Source organism: Theropithecus gelada, chromosome X (assembly GCF_003255815.1).
Source record: "Theropithecus gelada isolate Dixy chromosome X, Tgel_1.0, whole genome shotgun sequence".
In the NCBI taxonomy this organism is placed as follows: Eukaryota; Metazoa; Chordata; class Mammalia; order Primates; family Cercopithecidae; genus Theropithecus; species Theropithecus gelada.
The window spans coordinates 76,608,050-76,628,087 of record NC_037689.1 but is presented as its reverse complement, the minus strand read 5'-3'; the positions used below and the strand labels follow the sequence as shown (position 1 = coordinate 76,628,087).

At 40.4% G+C, this 20,038-nt stretch overlaps 1 protein-coding gene across 4 annotated transcripts in view; it reads right to left on the bottom strand.

Annotated features, from left to right (window-relative positions):
• The window catches only part of ATRX (ATRX, chromatin remodeler), a 282,193-nt gene that overhangs the window by 204,171 nt on the left and 57,984 nt on the right, over positions 1-20,038 (bottom strand). For all 4 annotated transcript variants that reach the window (XM_025372040.1, XM_025372038.1, XM_025372039.1 and 1 more), the window contains exon 2: positions 15,940-16,052. In XM_025372040.1, coding sequence (XP_025227825.1) covers positions 15,940-16,052 — 113 coding nt within the window. The remainder of the gene's footprint in view (positions 1-15,939; positions 16,053-20,038) is intronic.

Below are 20,038 nucleotides of genomic sequence, written 5' to 3'. Positions count from 1 at the left end.
AAATTAGCTGGGCGTAGTGGCAGGTGCCAGTAATCCCAGCTACTTGGTAGGCTGAGGCATGAGAATTGCTTGAACCTGGGAGGCGGAGGTTGCAGTGAGCCAAGATCACATCACTGCACTTCAGCCTGGGGAATAGAGCGAGACTATCTCAAATTAAAAAAAAAAAAAAAAAAAAAGAATCATGGGAATAAAATTAGTTCAGGAAGACTGATGGGTACAAGGACAATAAACAAAAATCAATGTTATGTCTATACACTTGCAATGAATAATCTCAAAATGAAACTAAGAAAAGAATTCCATTTATAACAGAAGGAAATAATTTACAAAAAAAAAAAAAGAAGTACAAAACATACTCTGAAAATTATAAAACGCCATTAAAGAAATTAAAGATCTAAATCAGTGGAAAAACACTTCATGTTCATGAATTAGAAGACAACATTTTTTTTAAAATTAGGGACAGAGTCTCACTCTACTGCCCAGGCTGGAGTGCAGTGGTGTAATTATAGCTCACTGCGGCCTCAAACTCCTGGGCTCAAGTGATCCTCCTGCCTCAGCATCCTGATTAGCTGGCACTACAGGCACATGCCACCATGCCTGGCTAATTTTTAAATGTTGTGTAGATGGGGTCTGACTATGTTTTCCAGGCTGGTCTCAAATTCCTGTCCTCAAGTAATCCTCCCACCTCAGCCTCCCAAAATGCTGGAATTACAGGCATGAGTCATCGCACCTCGCCAGTGATAAAACATTAAACACCCTTGAGATACAATTTATATACCATACAATTTACCCATTTAAAGCACACAATTCCATCAGCCACCAGGCCAAGCCACAAGATTTATCATTCTTATGATGCCAATGTTACAGAATCTTTGGGGGTGTCACTTTTCTGGCCAGAAACATCTGTGGCTGGTGGCACCTGTGCCAGAGTTTTGCTCAGGCCTGCTGGGCTCGTCCCGCCTATTTGGCCTGGCCAGCTACACTTGGCTCATGCCACTGGCCTGTATCCTATGCTGGCCAAGGGAGACTGCATGAAGTAGCAAGGGGTATGTGAGCAAGTGTGGGGTCCAGCCACTGCGCAATCAGACATGCTAGGGGCTGCAGCAGGGCACGCAGCTCCAGGTGCCAGCATGGGCATCAGTTCTTTCTCTGTGAGGCTGCAGCTGGACCAGGAACACCACAAGCAGCATCCACAGCTGGCACCAGGGAACACGGTGGCACCCAGAAGGTTGGAGACACCAGGAACCGCAGAGAGACTCACAGCCCTGGCTCGGGGCGCTCCCAGGTCTGGGCTCCCCAAAGGGCTGCAGCTCTTCTTTCCTTCTCTTTACCTGCAACAAGGTGAGCAAGGGGCATGTCTCAGCCCTGTTTGTGTTACAGCTCTTTTAGCCTCATTCAGCAGGTCCCAAGTTCTTGTCCTGCACCCAAGAAGAATGAGGTACACAGAAAAGTGGAGAGTAAGCAAGATAAAGAGGGGCTTTATTGAGCAATAGAACAGCTCAGAGGAAACCCAAAGGGACAACTCCTTTCCACAGTCAGGGTATCCCAACAAGTGCTCAGCTCCTAGCAGAGAGGGTGGCTCTTCTCTGCTAGGCAAGTCGTTACTACAAGTGTTCAGCTATCAGCAGAGAGGGTAGCTCCTCTCAGCAGCTGATCATCCCATCACCTGCACAGCTCTCAGTAGAGAGGAGGCCCTAGTATGGGCGGTACCTCTCTGCAGGAAGGTCATCCCATTGACTCCGCAGCTCTCAGCAAAGAGGAGGCCCTAGAGTGGGCACCTCTTTGCAGGAAGGTCATCTTGTCATCTCTGCAGCTCACAGCAGAGAAGAGGTCCTAGAGTGGGTTGCTCCACTCTGCAGCTGGTTGCCTGACATCTGTTCAGCTCTGGCTGAGCCTGGGGCTTTTATGGGCCTCAGAGGGGAGGATGTGCATGCCAACTGGTCCAGGGCGGGCCGAGAAAAGGCACCACAAGTTCCCACTCTGATCCATGTGACTGGCAGCCCAACCCCCAGCCTTCAGGCTTTCCATGGCCTGAAGGAGGGTCCTCACCAGGGACCCACCACCTTCTACTCAGGAACCTGTCCACCTCCTGCTGCTGTTCATGGCACCCAGGCTGTAGATGCAAGGGGGCACCTGCAAGTCAATGCTGAACTGCTCTCAGCCCTGCCTCAGCTTCCCTATGTTTGTCAGTACCCAAAGTCCGGAGGGGGCCAAGGCAGCAGGAGGCTGGCGTGTCAGCAGTTCCCCGAGCATGTGCACACCTGGCCAGGCTGCCAATAGCATCCAGGCTCGGCCCCAACTTTGCCCCAAGATCACAGCAGGTGCCAACAGCAGGGAGAAGCCAGGCAGCAGGAGCAGGCACTTCCAAGCCTATGAGGGCAAGGCAGGGGCCTTCCCTGGCCCCAAGAGTGCAGAGACGCCTGGGTCTGCAGCCCCCCCATGATTTGGGTGGCTGCAGCTGCACCCAGTGGGGCAGGGCTCCTGCCTGCCCCATAAAGCAGGAGGCCCAGGTCTACACCCACGATTTGGGCAGCTATAGCTGTGCCCAGGAGGGCGGTACTCCAGCCTGCTCCATAAAGCGGGAGGACTGGATCTGCAGCCATGGTTTGGGTGGCTGTGGCTGCACCTGGGGCTCCTGCCTGCTTCGTGGAGCAGAAGGCCAGGGTCTGTAGCCGCAGTTTGGAAGACTGCAGCTGCACCCAGGAGGGTGGGTCTCCTGTCTGCTCCATGGAATGAGAGGCCTGGGACTGCAGTCATGGTTTGGCCAGCTGCAGCTGCACCTAGGAGGGTGGGGCTCCCACCTGCTCCCAAGACTCAAGAGCACAGGGATGCCCAGGTCTACAGCCACGGCTTAGGCAGCTGTAGCAGGACCCAGGGAGCTCCCGCCCCAACTTGGAAAGGGCAGGGCTCCTGCTTGCCCCTGGCTCCCACCAACTCTATAAACTGTGCAGCCCTGGCCATGTCTCCCTGCTGCAGCCAGTGTGATGGCAGCAGCCACTCCAGACGGCCCACCACTGCCATCAGCAATACTCCACAAACTAATCTATAGATACACTGCAATCTCTGTCAGAATCCCAGCTGACTTCTTTGTAAAAATTGACAAGCTCATTCCAAAATTCATATGGACCAGGCATGGTGGCTCAGACCTTTAATCCCAGCACTTTGGGAGGCCAAGGTGGAAGGATCACTTGAGGACAGAAGTTTAAGAACAGTCTCAGAAACATAGTGAAACTCCATCTCTACCAAGAAAAAACAAAGAGTTAAAATTCATAGGGAATTGAAAACATTCAGAATAGGCAGATAATCTTGAAAAATGAAAAGTATGAAGACTCACACTTCCCGATTTTGCCAGTACTCTACAGTCTTGATTGCCATAGTTTTGTAAAACTACACAACAACTTTGGTGCAACTTTGCACAAAACTGTAAAACAATGCAATCAAGACCATGGAGTACTGGTAAAAGGACAAACAGATGAACAGAATAGAATTAAGAGTCCAGAAACAAACCCACATGTCTATGACCAGTTGATTTCTTTTTTTTTTTTTGAGACAGGATCTCACTCTGTCACCCAGGCTAGAGTGCAGTGGTACAATCATGGCTCACTGCAGCCTCAATCTCCTGGGCTCAAGTGATCCTTCTGCCTCAACCTCCCAAGTAGCTGGGACTATAGGCACACACCACTAAGCCTGGTGTTTTTGTTTTTTTTTAATAGAGATGGAGTCTCACTGTGTTGTCCAGGCTGGTCTGGAACTCCTGGGCCCGAGTACCCCTCCGGCCTCAGTCTCCCAAAGTGCTAGGATTACAGACGTGAGCCACCATGCCCGGCAGGCCCACTGATTTCTGACAAAGGTGGCAAAACCATTCAACAAAGAAAGGATAGTCTTTCAACAAATGATGCTGAGACAACTGGATAGAAACCTACAAAAAATGAAGCTGGACCCCTACCTCACAATATATACAAAATATTAACTCAAAGTAGATCAAAGACCTAAATGTAAGAACTAAATCTATAAAATTTTTAGGAGAAAACATGGGGGTAAATCTTCATTACCTTCAATTTGGTAATGGATTCTTAAAGACACGAAAAGAATGAGCAACAAAAGGAAAAACAGATAAATAAAAGTTCATCGAAATTAATAACTTTTATGCTTCAATTAAAGACAACCCAACTGGGTGCAGTGTCTCATGCCTGTAATCCCAGCTACTTGGGAGCCTGAGGTGAATCGCTTGAGGCCAGGAGTTCAAGCTCAGCCAGGGCAACATGGTAAGACCTTATCTCTAAAAAATAAAAAAAAAATACTAGCTAGACATGGTGGCACACAACTGTAGTCTCATCTACTTGGGAGGCTGAGATGGGAGGATTGCTTATACCCAGGAGTTCAAGGCTGCAGTGAACTATGATCTTGCCACTGCATCCCAGCCTGAGCAACAGAGCAACACCCTGTCTCTAAAAGTAAATAATGACAACTCAAAGAATAGGGGAAAATATTTCCAAATTATATATCTTATCCAAGTGTCCATTGAAGTATGAAGTATGAATGGATAAACAAAATGTGGTATATACATACAATGGAATGGTATTCAGACTTCAAAGGAAATGAAATTTTGAGATACACTACAAAATGGATAACCTTCAATACATTGCGCTAAGTAAAATATGTCAGAAGGACAAATATTGTAGAATTATACATATATGAAGTTCCTAGAGTAGTCAAATTCATAGGAAGAGAATGTAGAACGGTGTTTGCCAGGCTAAGGAGAGGGAAGATTGGGGAGTTAGTATGCAATGGGTACAGAGTTTCACTTGGGGAAGATGAAAAAGTTCTAGACATGGATGGTGGTGGTGAATGCACAACAATTTTACTTAATGTTACAGGACTGTACACTTAAAATTAGTTAAAATGGTAATTTTTATGTTACGCATATTTTACAATGAAAAAGGTACAATATATAAAGAATTCTTACAAATCAATGATGAAAGCATAAACACCCATTTAAAAACTGGGCAAAGGGGCTGGGCATGGTGGCTCACGCCTGTAATCTCAGCACTTTGGGAGGCCGAGGTGAGTGAATTGCTTAAGCACAGGAATTCAAGACCAGCTTGGACAACAAATTAAGACCCTGTCTCTATAAAAAATAAACAAAAATTAGCTGGGCACTGTGGCACACACCCATAGTCTTAGCTACTCGGGAGGTTGAGGTGGGAAGATCATTTGAGCCAGGGAGGTTGAGGGTGCAGTGAGCTGAGATCACGCCACTGCACTCCAGCCTGGGAAACAGAGCAGGACCCTGTCAAAAAAAAAAAAAAAAAAAAAAAAGACTGGGCAGAGGGTTTGAATAAAAATTTCTCCAAGGAATATATACAAACTACAAATAATCACGTGAAATGATGTTCAACATCCTTAACCTTCAGACAGTTGAAAACTAAAATCACAATGAGATACTACTTCACATGCACTAGAATGGCTAGAATCAAAGTCTGTTATTAACAATGTTTGGCATGGATGTGAAGAACTCACAATCTTTATATACTCCTGGTGGAAAAGTAAAATAGTATCTCCACTTTGGAAAGCAGTTTGACATTTCCTCACACAACTTAACATAGTTACCATATAAATCCAGCAATTAAGATTCCTAGGTATATACACAAGATAAACAAAAATATATGGCTACACACAAAACTACATACCAATATTTACAGCCGCATTATTCCTAATAGCCAAAACATGGGAACAAGCCAAATGTCCATAAATGGATAAACAAATATGGTATACACATATAATGGAATATTATGTGGCCATAAAAAGGAATGGAGTACTAATACATGTTACAACAGATATCTTGAATACATTATGCTAAATGAAAGAAATCAGCCACAAAAACACATATTTATATGATGCCATTCATATGAAAGTCCAAAACAGGGAAATAGGCCAGGTGCAGTGGCTCATGCCTGCAATCCCACAACTCTGGGGACCTGAGGTGGGCAGATAACTTGAGGCCAGGAGTGTGAGACTAGCCTGGCCAACATGGAAAAACCCCATCTCTAATAAAAACTGCAAAAATTAGCCGGGTTTGGTGGTGCACGCCTGTAATCCCAGCTACTTGGGAGGCCAAGGCACAAGAATCACTTGAACCTGGAAGGCAGAGGTTGCAATAAGCCAAGATGGCCACTGTACTCCAGCCTGGGCAACAGAACGAGACTCTGTCTCAAAAAAAAAAAAAAAAAAAAAACTCAAAACAGGGAAATATAAAAAATAAGAAAGTAGATTAGTGATTTCTTAGAGCTAGGGGGTGATAGCTAAAGGGTATGGAGTTTCTTTTTGAGGTGATAAAAATGTTCTAAAATTGACTGTGGTGATGGCTGCACATATGTGTAAATATTAAATATACTAAAAACCACTGAATTTTATACTTTAAATGGGTTAATTGTATGGCATGTATTTCAATAAGGATGTTTAATGTTTTATTACCAGCCAGGTACAGTGGCTGATGCCTGTAATCTAAATACTTTGGGAGGCCACAGTGGGAAGATCACTTGAGGCCAGAAGTCTGAGACCAGCCTGGGCAACAGAGCCAGGCCCCGTCTCTATGGAACATTAAAAAATTAGCTGGGTGTGGTGGCATGTGCCTGTAGTCTCGGCTACTCCAGGGGCTGAGGCAGTCTCAGCTACTCAAGAGGCTGAGGCAGGAGGATCACTTGAGCCTAGGAGTTTGAGGCTGCAGTGAGCTGTAATTGCACCACTGCACTCCAGCCTGGGCAACAGAGCAATATCCTGTTTCTTTTTAAAAAGAATTTATTACCCATTAAATAAATGCAAATTAAAACCACAATGAGATACCATAAATATCAAATGGCAAAAAGTTCAAAATAGTATTAACACCCAGTGTTAACAAGAATGTGGAGAAACTGGATCACTCATACATTGCTGTGGGAATATAAAACAGTACAACCATTCTGGAAAACAGTTCAAAAGTTTCTTTTAAAAACATGAACATGCAAGAGCAGAAAAGATAACTATTAGGTACTGGGCTTAATACCTAGATGATAAAATAATCTAAACAATAAACCCCAGTGATGCTACTTTACCTATGTGACAAACCTTCACAGGTACCCCTGAACCTAAAAGTTAAAATAAATAAATAAATATCAATAAATAAATAAATAAATGCACTGATAGAGTCCAATGGAGTAAAAAAAAAAAAAAAAAGAAATGCAAGCCAGGTGCAGTGATTACCTGAGGTCAGGAGTTCATAACAAGCCTGGCCAACATAGTGAGACTCTGTCTCTACCCAAAATAAAATAAAATGTAAATGTAGTTTAACTAATTTAATAAAAATAAATGTATAACCATCATATGAACTGCAAAATGCACTCCTGGCATTTATTGCAAAGAAATGAAAACAAATTCATATAAAAACTTATATATAAATATTCACCACCAGCTTTAATTGTAACAACCGAAATCAGGAATTGGCCCAGATTTGCTTTAACAAATAAATGATTAAACAAACTACAGTATAGGCCAGGCACGGTGGCTCACACCTGTAATCCCAGCACTCTGGGAGGCCAAGGTGAGTGGATCACCTGAGGTCAGGAGTTTGAAACCATCCTGGCCAACATGGTGAAATCCCTCTCTACTAAAAATACAAAAATTAGCCGGGTGTGGTGGTGCGTGCCTGTAATCCCAGCTACTCTGTAGGCTGAGGCAGGAGAATCACTTGAACCTGGGAGGCGGAGGTTGCAGTGAGCCAAGATCATGCCACTGCCCTCCAGCCTGGGTGACAAAACGAGACTCTGTTTCAAAAAAAAAAAAAAAAAAAAAAAACTGCGGTACAGGTTGCATATCCCTTATCCAAAATGCACAGGACCAGAAGTGTTTCAAATTTTGGATTTTTTCAGATTCCAGCATATTTGCACTATTCTGGTTTATTCACGTTAGGAATTTAGCATCCCTAATCTGAAAATCCCAAATGCTCCAAAGAGCATTTCCTTTGAGTGTGTCACATCAGCACTCAAAAGTTTCCGATCTTGGAACATTTCAGATTTCTGATTCCGGGGTTAAGGATAGTCAATCTGTATATCCATACCATGGAATATTACCCTGCAATTAAAAGGAAAGGACTGTTGATACATACAACAACATGAATGAATCTCCACATAATTATGCCAAGTGAAAACACTCCAAAACACCCCAAAAGATTATTTACTATATAACTCCTTAAACATATTTGAAATGACAAAATTTTCAAAATGGAAGACAGATTAGTGGTTGCCAGGTGTTAAGCATAGGCAGAGGTAGGGGGAGGGAAGTGTGTGTGATTATAAAATGCCAAGATGAGGAATCCTGTGTTGATGAACTATTCTGTATCTCAACTGTGGTGGCAGATGCATGAATCAACCCACGTAAAAAAAATTGTATAGAACTTTAACACACACACACACACAAGTACAAGTAAAATGGATGAAATCTTGATTAATAGATTTTATCAATGTCAATATTCTGGTTGTGATATTGTATTCTAGTTTTATATGTTACCATTGGGGGAAACTGCCAAAGTGCATAAGAGTTCTCTTTATATTAGTTATTACAACTGCATGTAAATTTATAATTACAAATAGAAATTTAAGCTTAAAAAAATTCTCAGCAAACTAGGAATAGAGGGGAACTTCCTCAACTTGATAAAGAGCATTTACAAGAAACCTGTAAAGCAAACATACTTCACTGTGAAAGACTGAATGTTTTCCCACTGAAATTGGCAACACTAAGAAGATGTTTGGTATCATCATTATTCTTCAGTGTAATACTGGAAAATACAGAAAATCCTAGCTAATATAATGAAGCAAGAAAAGAAATTAAAAGGCATACAGATGGAAAGGAAAAAATAAAATTATCCCTATTTGCAGGTGACATAACTGTCTAAGTAGAAAATTCCAAAGAATCTACAAGAGGGGGGAAAATACTATTTAGAACTAATAAGTAAGTTCAGCAAGTTCGCAGGATACAAGGCCAACATAAAAAGTCAACTGGGCTGGGTGTGGTGGCTCACGCCTGTAATCCGAGCACTTTGGGAAGCCAAGGCAGGCGGATAACCTGAGGTCACGAGTTCAAGACCAGCCTGGCCAACATGGTGAAACCCTGTCTCTACTAAAAATACAAAAATTAGCTAGGCGTGGTGGCAGGCGCCTGTAATCCCAGCTATTCAGGAAGCTGAGGCACAAGAATCACTTGAACCCAGGAGGTGGAAGTTGCTGTGAGCTAAGATTGCACCACTGCTCTCCAGCCTGGACAACAAAAGCAAAACTCTATCTAAAGGAAAAAAAAGACAAACAAAAAGTCAACTGAATTTCTATATACCTGCAATGAATAAATGGAATCTGAAACTTTATTTTATTTTGATTTTATTTTTATTTTATTTCTAGTTGTTTTTTTTTTTTTTCTGAGACGGAGTTTTGCTCTTGTTGCCCAGGCTGGAGTGCAATGGCACGATCTCGGCTCACCACAACCTCCACCTCCTGGGCTCAAGCGGTTCTCCTGCCTCAGCCTCCTGAGTAGCTGGCATTACAGGCATGTGCCACTACACCTGTCTAATTTTGTATTTTTAGTAGAGACGGGGTTTCTCCATGTTGGTCAGGCTGGTCTCGAGCTCCCGACCTCAGGTGATCCGCCCGCCTCGCCCTCCCAAAGTGCTGGGATTACAGGTGTGAGCCACTGTGCCCGGCCCAGAATCTGAAACTTTAAAACAAAAGAATTTAAAACAGCACTCAAAAACTTGAACTACTTGGGTAAAATTCTCACAAAGTGTTTGCAAGATTAGTATACAGATAACTACAAACACTAGGCCAAGTGAGAGTTTCTGTTGACTCCTTTTCTTCCTGAGTATGGTTTAAACATTCCTATCCTTTACATGTGTTTGGTTGATAATGATCCCGTTTTATAGTTGTTTCTTGGAGAAAGGATTCAAGTTTTTCTGTACACTTTTTAATGTTTTCTGTTTTCTACTGGCTCTATTGGTCTATTAATCAATCATCAAATTCACTGACACTTCTACTGCTACCTTGCATGTCTTGTTAAGTACAATGATGTTATTCTGAACTTAGTAATTTATTCAGAAATTAAATTTTTCAGTTCTAGAATTTCAAAATGGTTTTTAACAGTTTCTATTTCTGCACTGAAATTTTCTACCTGTCCATTCATCATAAACATATTTGCCTTTTTGTACTCAAATATGACTGTAATAGCTGCTTTAATATTCTTGTTGCTAATTTCAACAGATAAGTCAGTCTCTATTGATCCCTTTTCCCTTTGAGCATGGGTCACATTTCCTTTCTTCATCTATCTAGTATTTTGGACTGGACACTGGGCACTGTGAAAAATAAGACACTGCATTCTGTTAGATTCCTCCAAAGAGTTGACACTTTTGTTAAAACAGACAGTTGGCCAGGCTCAAGCCTGTAATCCCAGCACTTTGGGAGGCCAAGGCGAGTGGATTGCCTGAGGTCAGGAGTTCAAGACCAGCCTGGCCAACATGATGAAACCTCATCTCTATTAAAATACAAAAATTAGGCACAGTAGTAGGTGCCTGTAATCCCAGCTACTAGGGAGGCTGAGGCAGGAGAATCGCTTGAACCCGGGAGGCAGAGGTTGCAGGGAGCTGAGATTGCGTCACTGCATACCAGCCTAGGCAACAGAGTAAGACCCTGTCTCAAAAAACAAACAAACAAACAGATAGTTAACTTACTTGAAATGAAACTCCAAACCCTTTCCACCCTGTAGTACCAAACAACTCAAAGCTTTAGTTCTGTTCTTTTAGTCCTAATCAGGCTGGTTGGAATCTGGGGTGCACTTAGGCAACTGGACCAGAGCTATCGGTAGAGTTTTCGTGCGACCTGGTTTTCCCATTCTGTGGTTCTTTTCTAGGTGGGATCTCTCTACTCATGTTACAGCTGCTGTGGTCTCACTAAATCTTTTCCTTGATTTCACATCCAATAAGACTATAGATTTTTATCCAAGTCTTAAGTGCCACAGATGGAGCTAAGTGGATCCTTGGCTGAAGCAAAAAGGATTAATAATGGGGAATTCAGTCATTGCCACTTCTTTCTTCCATGTGTTAACTCCCCTCCAGTTTATCTACTTTGTTGATATCTAGCCTTCAGTATGCTGCCCAGAATTTATAATTGGTATTTGTGAGTGACATCTGTTTGTACAACTGGAGATACCACTACTGAAGGAGTTCCTTAACTAGTGAACACAGGACTCCAATAACATAACATTATTCTAAAGAGAAAAAGAACTTTAAACAAATACTGAACTATAGTTACATTTCTTTAATGTGATGGTATGGTTAACAATTCTGAAACTGTGGGTACAATGAGTACTAGACAAATGAATACAAATAAATTGGGGAAAGGCCGGGCTTGGTGGCTCACGCCTGTAATCAGAGCACTTTGGGAGGCTGAGGCAGGTGTATCACCTAAGGTCAGGAGTTCCAGACCAGCCTGGCCAACATGGCAAAATCCCATATCTACTAAAAATATAAAAATTAGCTGGGCATGGTGGTGCGCACCTGTGGTCCCAGCTACTTAGGAGGCTGAGGCAGGAGAATCGCTTGAAACCAGGAGGCAGAGGTTGCAGTGAGCTGAGATGGTGCCACTGCACTCCAGCCTGGGTGATAGAACGAGACTCCATCTCAAGAAAATAAAAAATAAAAATAAATAAATAAATCGGGGATAGGCCAAGCGCAGTGGCTCACACTTGTAATCCCAGCACTTTGGGAGGTCGAGGCAGGCAGATCATGAAGTCAAGAAATCAAGACCATCCTGGCCAACATGGTGAAACCCCGACTCTACTAAAAATACAAAAATTAGCTGGGTGTGGTGGCGTGTGACTGTAGTCTCAGCTACTCGCTAGACTGAGGCAGGAGAATCGCTGGAACCTGGGAGGCGGAGGTTGCAGTGATCTGAGATCACACCACTGCACTCCAGCCTGGCAACAGAGTGAGACTCCATTTCAAAAATAAATAAATAAAAACATAAAAATAAATAAATTGGGGATAATAGGAACCAGGTTTCTTTCTGTTGGAGAAAGAAGTTAAAAATATGAAAAGGGGAAGTCTAGAAAGAAGACTGTGGAATTGAATTAAAATTAAAAGTATCAGTATCAACTCATGAAAATATAAAACATATTATTAGCTTTCTCTGTGAAAGAGCTTGGAAACAAAGACATCTTGGTGGCAATGAGCACATCACACACCCTGATCTTGATTTCCAAACACTATATCCCACTAAAAGAAATCAGAACTCCTGTGAAAAATAACTGATTCTGGGGCTGGGGAACAGCAAATGGAAAGCAAGCCTTGAATACTTTGAGGGGACAGAAAGAAAGAAAGTGTTCAAGAAATGATGAGGACTTGTAAAAAGTCAGCAGGAACCATCCAGATGGGGTTCCTACTAGCCAAAACTGATACAATTTGAGCATCAAAATAAATAATGACAGAGAATATTCATGGAAAAATTGTAAGTACATACTGATACAAATAACTGAATAGGTTAGAACATGAACCCCTCCCTTACAATAATATATCAACTCATAAACACAGAAGGAAAGACAGATTAGAACATCATCATTTTGAACCCATCATAGGAATAAATTATTCAGCTAAGAATCACAAATGTGTGCTGTGATAAACAGACTTTCTAGGAATGGCCCACAAGATTCTACACCACTAATCCCCAGAAACGATCAATGTGATGACATATCACTCCCATAACTGTGTTATGTAATATAGCACAGTTGATCTTAAACTCGATAGATAACCAGGAGGAGATGAGAGGGAGGGGGACCTAATCTAATCACATGAATCCTTAAAAACAGAAAAATTTCTCCAGCTGGTATCAGGTGGCTGCAGAATTAGCAAGCAAAAAGCTAAGTCAAAGAGCTTCAAAGCTTGAGAGAGACTTGATGTGCTGTTGCCAGTTTTGAAGATGGAGCGCATCATGTGAGAAGAAATGAAGACACCTGAAAAGAGCTAGGAGGGGGTCCTGCCCAATAGTGAGTGAGAAAGAAGGACCTCCAACCTATCATCATAAGGAACTGAATTCTGCCAACAACCTGAATGAGCTTAGGAATGGATTTTTCTACAGTCTCCAGAAAGGAACCTAGTCCTACTAACATCTTGACTTTGACCTTGTGATACCCTGAGAAGGGTCCAGCAAGGCCCAAAGGACTCCGAACCTACAGAACTGTAAAATAACAAATCTGGGTTACTTTAAGCTGCAAAGTTTGTGGTCATTTGCAAAAGAAAACATAACTGAGTTAAGTTTTGATAATAAAAAGAATACCTTAGTAATCTCAAAGTGCCCCCATTAAATTAGTTATTAGTTACAATGGAATACATCATAACTTTATACTGGGTTTATCTAGCAAACACAACCATAACCAAACAACCTAAGTATATCACTAGTAAAGGAGCAAATCACATCATGTGCCATGTAATAGGATGCATGGAGAACAGAACATCACTTTATATAGTATTCCTGCCAAAAATATATAACCTGAATCTAATCATAACTAAACAGATAATCCCGAGGGCCATTCGACAAAGTAATACACCTATACATTTAAAAAAAAGTCAGAGTCCCAAAAGGCAGACAAACTGCTTCAGATTTTTAAAAGACCAAAGAAACATGACTACTAAATCTTGAACTTGATCCTGAATTTAAGGGGGAAAAACTTATCTATGAACATTACTGGGGGAATTGATCACATTAGAACGGGGACTGTGGCTTAAATAACTTTATGTTATTTACTTTACCTACCTATTTAGCTTTCCCATTCTTATTCATTACTTCCTGTATTTTGGTGTTGCCATTTCAAATTATTTTCCTTCTCATTTCAGAAAACCTGTAATTTCCTCTAGTATAGTTATTCACTCTAGTGTAGGTTTGTTGACATCAAGTTCTCACTTTTTGTTTGCCCAGATATGGCTTGATTCCACCCTTCATTTATGAAAGATGTTTTCACTGAATATATAGTTCTATGCTGGCAATTACAATCACATGCTGCATAAAGACATTTCACTCAATGACTGACCACATATATACATCGGTGGTCCCATAAGATTGTAATACTGTATTTTTACTGTACCTTTTCTATGTTTCCATGTGTTTAGATACACAAATATTTACCATTGTGTTCCAATTACCTACAGTATTCAGTACAACATGCTGCACAGGTTTGTAGCCTATGAGCAACAGGCTATAACATATAGCCTACATGTGTAGTAGCCTATGTAAGTACACTCCATAATGTTTGCACAATGACAAAATCACCCAACAATGCTTTCTCAAAAAATCATATCCCCATAGTTAAGTGATGCATGACTGTATTTTTCTTTGACATTTTAAAGAAATCATTTCGTTTTCCTCTGCCTTCTATCATTTCTGTTGTTAAGTGAGCTGCCAGTATTACTGTTATTCCTTTGAAAATAATATTTTTTTTTCCTCTGGCTACGTAAGAGATTTTTCTCTTGGTTTATGTTCTTTAGGAGTTTCGCTATGACATGCCTAGCTGTAGTTTTCTTTATATTTATCCTGCTCAGGGTTCACAAAACTTCTTGAATCTCTAGTTCAATGTCTTTCATCACTTTTTAGAAAATGCTCAGCCCGCATCTCTTCAAATTGGACTTTTAACCAATTTTCTTTCTTCCTTCTAGAACTCTAATTACACATATGGTTGAACTTTTCACTATAACTCTCTTATACTTTTTTTGTACATATCGTGTGTGTCTGTGTGCATGTGTATTGTAGTTACCCTTGAAAACCTGAAAATGCTAACTGTTGCATGATACAAAATGTTTTTTAAAAAAGGGAACCAGGTACAATGGCTCTTGCTTATAATTTCAGCTACTCAGGAGGCTGAGGCAGGAGAATCATTTGAGGCTAGGAAGTTCAAGACCAGTCTGGACAACATAGCAAGACCATGTCTCTAAAAAATTTTTTTTGAAAATTAACCAGGCATGGTGGCACACACCCGTACTCCCAGCTACTGGGGAGGGTGAGGTGAGAAGATTGCTTGAGCCCAAGGAATTTGAGGCTGCAGTGAGCTATGATCACACCACTACACTCCAGTCTGGGTGACAGAGTAAGACCTCGTCTCTAAAAAAAACAAAAAAATCTTTTTAAAGAGAGACAGAGACAGGGACGTAGAGAGGAGGTGTTAAGTGGTTTTATTTAAAAAAATAAATACACCAAATCTACTCAGGGATATTATCAAACAACATAAAAATTTAACTCTTATGTTGGGTGCGATGGCTCATGCCTGTTATCCTAGCACTTTGGGAGGCCAGTGAGGGCGGATCACTTGAGTTCCAGACCAGCTTGTACTAAAAATACAAAAATCAGTCGGACATGGTGGCAGATGCCTGTGATCCCAGCTACTCAGGAGGCTGAGGCAAGAGAACAGCTTGAGCCCAGGAGGTGGAAGTTGCAGTGAGCCAAGATCATGCCATTGTACTCCAGCCTGGGTGACAGAGCGAGACTCCATCACAAAAATAAAAATAAAAATGTAACTCCTAATACATGAATAATTGCTAGGATAAAACATTCCTGTACTACTCCTGCCTCTTCTAATATTATTTTTTCACCATCAACATTGACTAGCCATTCTATAACACATTTCCATTACAAATAAAACCATAAGTGCTTCCTTTTCTAAGCTTTCTATAGTCATACTCACCAAAATTAAAATCTCCTATATCAGATATAGCTAAGATACATAATAGGGACTTCTATAAAGCTTGCTAATCTGTCATTTTTCACAAACTGTAATCTTCTAAAAGCTGCTCCCTGAATAAAATAAATGGTTACCTCCATAAGTGTAAAAAAAAAAAAAAAAAAAGAAAAAAGACTAGAAGGTATAGCACATTCTTTTTCAATTTACCTGTGTTTTGATTCATTGCAAGTCGTGGAGGAGAACTTGTTTCTTCAGATTCTTCTGATGAGTGTGCAAGGAAGTCATGAAGCTTCTGCACCAATGTATTCAACTTGCTTTCACTATTAAAACAAAATTTAAAGAATTCCCTTAATTAGCCTTTCATGTTTTAAATTAATTGTAAAGCTCTAGCAAACTGAAAATATAGCCATACTGTAAGTCGTGTAAGAGTATGCACATTCAAAGCAAAAACTAAGGGAAATGTTACAGCTGTGGGTGTAGAAAGAAAAAATATTAAAGAAAACGAATTTTAGGCTGGGTGTGGTGGCTCATAATAGAGCACGGTGGCTCGTGCCTGTGGGTCTCAGCTACTCAGGAGGCTGAGGTGGGAGGATGGCTTGAGCCCTGTGAGGCAGAGGTAGCAGCGAGCTGAGATCATGCCACTGCACTCTAGCCAAGGCAACAGAGTCAGACACGGTCTCAAAAAAAAAAAAACAAGAATTTTATTTCACTAAGGATATAAAAATATGAGTAACACAACCTACCTGTACACTTACCTAGGATTAAAATATCATTTAAGAAAACTGCTATTACTTACTAAACATTTCGAAAATACTGAGGTCTTTCAATGTACTCTATATGCTGTTTTTAAACAGAAGTTAAACTTTGTGTTACTTTGTGTTACTTAAAAATGTATCAGAAAAATGCAACCCTTAAGTTAATTCTTAACAAACAATAAACCTACCTACCACAAAAGAATTTTAAAAGAAATCAAAAGAAAATTTGGGGGATTAAGCAGCAAAAAGGTATTCATATTTAAATTATATCCATTCCTATTTCACAACAAATAGCTGATCCTTATACTTATCTTGTCATATTATCATCAGGTACCTAAGTTATTATTTCCTCTCACTTGCATATAGCTTATATTTGGGAAATCCTTAGAAATCAAAACATAGATGTAGATTATCACTTCAAGAAAGATTTATACTAGCCAACACCCAGAAAAAGAGAGGTCAAGATTTTCCTTTCCATCATTTAATAAAAATAATTCAGTAATTTATCAAATACATTTACAGAACACTTACTCTCTGAAAGGCCTAAGCAGTGTTTTGGTTTATTATTCTATCCTCTGCTTGACACAAAAGAACTGTATAACTGACTGGCATAAAGATGAACAAAACATAGAAGAGGACTCGCAAGAGCTCCATCGCCCAGGGAAATATTTCCTTAACTAAGTTTTAGAGCATCAACTCTTAAGTTACATAATAGATGTATCAGTAATTCAACAGGGTTTTAAGGAGTTAAAACTTTAAATAAGGAAAGTGTAAGTTTACCCCATTTTTTTTCCTTAGAGTTAGCCTCTTGCTCTGTCACACAAGCTTGAGCACGGTGGCGTGACCTTGACTCACTGAGGCCTCAAACTCTTGGGCTAAAGCGATCCTCCTGCCTCAGCATCTTGAGTACCTATGGCACACACCTATGCTCTTAGTTGAGGAATTGTGGCACACAACTATATTCTTAGCTAAACTTTTTCTTTAATTTTTTGTAGAGATGGGGTCCAGTTATGTTGCCCAGGATGATCTGAAACTCCTGGCCTCAAGAAATCCTCCCACCTCAGCCTCCCAAAGCATTGGGATGACAGGTGTGAGCAACCATGCCCAGGACCATTTTTAATAAAAGTCAAAACTTTTGCATGTCAAGGGGCACCATCAAGAAAGTGAAAAGACAATCAATACAATGAGAGAAAACGATTTTCAAATCCTATATCTCATGAGGGTCTGGTAACCAGAATACATAAAGAATTCTTACAATTAAACAACAAAAAGACAACTCAAATTTTAAAAGGGGTAAAAGACTTAGATATACATTTCTCAAAAGAATATATACAAACGACCAATAAGCACATGAAAAAATGCTCAAGATCATTAGTCATATCAGGGAAATGCAAATCAAAACCACAACAAGAAACCAATTTATACTCAGTAGGATGGATATAAAAATTTTAAAAACAAATTAAAGACATACATAGGCTCAAAATAAAGGGATGGAGGAATATTTACCAAGCAAATGGAAAGCAAAAAAAAAAAAAACCAGGGGTTACAATTCTAGTCTCTGATAAAACAGACTTTAAACCAACAAAGATCAAAACAGACAAAGAAGAATGTTACATAATGGTAAAGGGATCAATGCAACAAGAAGAGCTAACTATCCCAAATATACATGTACCCAATACAGGAGCATCCAGAATCATAAAGCAAGTTCTTAGAGACCTACAAAGAAACTTAGACTCCCACACAATAATAGTGGGAGACTTTAATACCCCACTGTCAATATTAGACAGACGGACGAGACGGAAAATTAACAAGGATACACAAGACTTGAACTCACCTCTGGACCAAGCAGACCTAAGAGAACTCTCAACCCCAAAGCAACAGAACATATATTCTTATCAGCACCTCATCGCACTTATTCTAAAATTGACCATATAATTAGAAGTAAAATACCCCTAAGCAAATGCAAAAGAACAGAAATCATACCAGTCTCTCAGACTATAACGCAATCAAATTAGAACTCAGGGTTAAAAAACTCGTTCAAAACCGCACAACTACAGAGAAACTAAACAACTTGCTCCTGAATGACTACTAGGTAAATAACGAAATTAAGGCAGAAATAAAGAAGTTCTTTGAAACCAATGAGAACAAAGAGATAACGTACCAGAATTTCTGGGACAAATTTAAAGCAGTGTGTAGAGGAAAATTTATAGCACTAAATGCACACAAGAGAAAGCAGGAAACATCTAAAATCGACACCGTAACATCACAATTAAAAGAACTAGAGAAGCAAGAGCAAACAAATTCAAAAGCTAGCAGAAGACAAGAAATAACTAAGATCAGAGAAGAATTGAAGGAGACAGAGACAGGAAAAACCCTTCAAAATATCAATGAATTCAGGAGCTGATTTTTTGAGAAGATCAGCAAAACAGACCACTATCCAGACTAATAAAGAACAAAAGAGAGAAGAATCAAATAGACGCAACAAAAAATGATAAAGGGGATATCACCACTGATCCCACAGAAATACAAACTACCATCAGAGAATACTATAAGCACCTCTATGCAAATAAACTAGAAAATCTAGAGGAAATGGATAAATTTCTGGACATATACACCCTCCCAAGACAAAACAAGGAAGAAGTTGAATCCCTGAATACACCAATAAAAAGTTCTGAAGTTGAGGCAGTAATTAATACTCTACCAATCAAAACAAGTCCAGGACCAGACAGATTCAAAGCCAAATCTACCAGAGGTACAATGAGGAGCTGGTACCATTCCTTCTGAAACTATTCCAATCAATAGAAAAGGAGGGAATCCTCCCTAACTCATTTTATGAGGCCATCATCATTCCGATACCAAAACCTGGCAGAGACACAACAAATAAAGAAAATTTCAGGCCAATACCTCTGATGAACATCGATGTGAAAATCCTCAACAAAATACTGGCAAACCGAATCCAGCAGCATATCAAAAAGCTTATCCACCACGATCAAGTCGGCTTCATCCCTGCGATACATGGCTGGTTCAACATATGCAAATCAATAAACATAATCCATCACATAAACAGAACCAATGACAAAAACCACATGATTATCTCAATAGATGCAGAAAAGGCCTTCAATGAAATGTAACACCCCTTCATACTAAAAACTCTCAATAAACTAGGTATTAATGGAACATATCTCAAAATAATAAGAGCTATTTATGACAAACCCACAGCCAATATCATACTGAATGGGCAAAAACTGCAGGCATTCCCTTTGGAAACCGGCACAAGACAAGGATGCCCTCTCTCACCTCTCCTATTCAAAGCAATATTGTAAGTTCTGGTCAGGGCATTAAGGCAACAGAAAGAAATAAGGGGTATTCAATCAGGAAAAGCGGAAGTCAAATTGTCTCTGTTTGCAGATGACATGATTGTATATTTAGAAAACCCCATCGTCTCAGCCCAAAATCTCCTTAAGCTGATAAGCAACTTCAGCAAAGTCTCAGGATACAAAATCAATGTGCAAAAATCACAAGTATACTTTTTTTTTTTTTTTTTTTTTTTA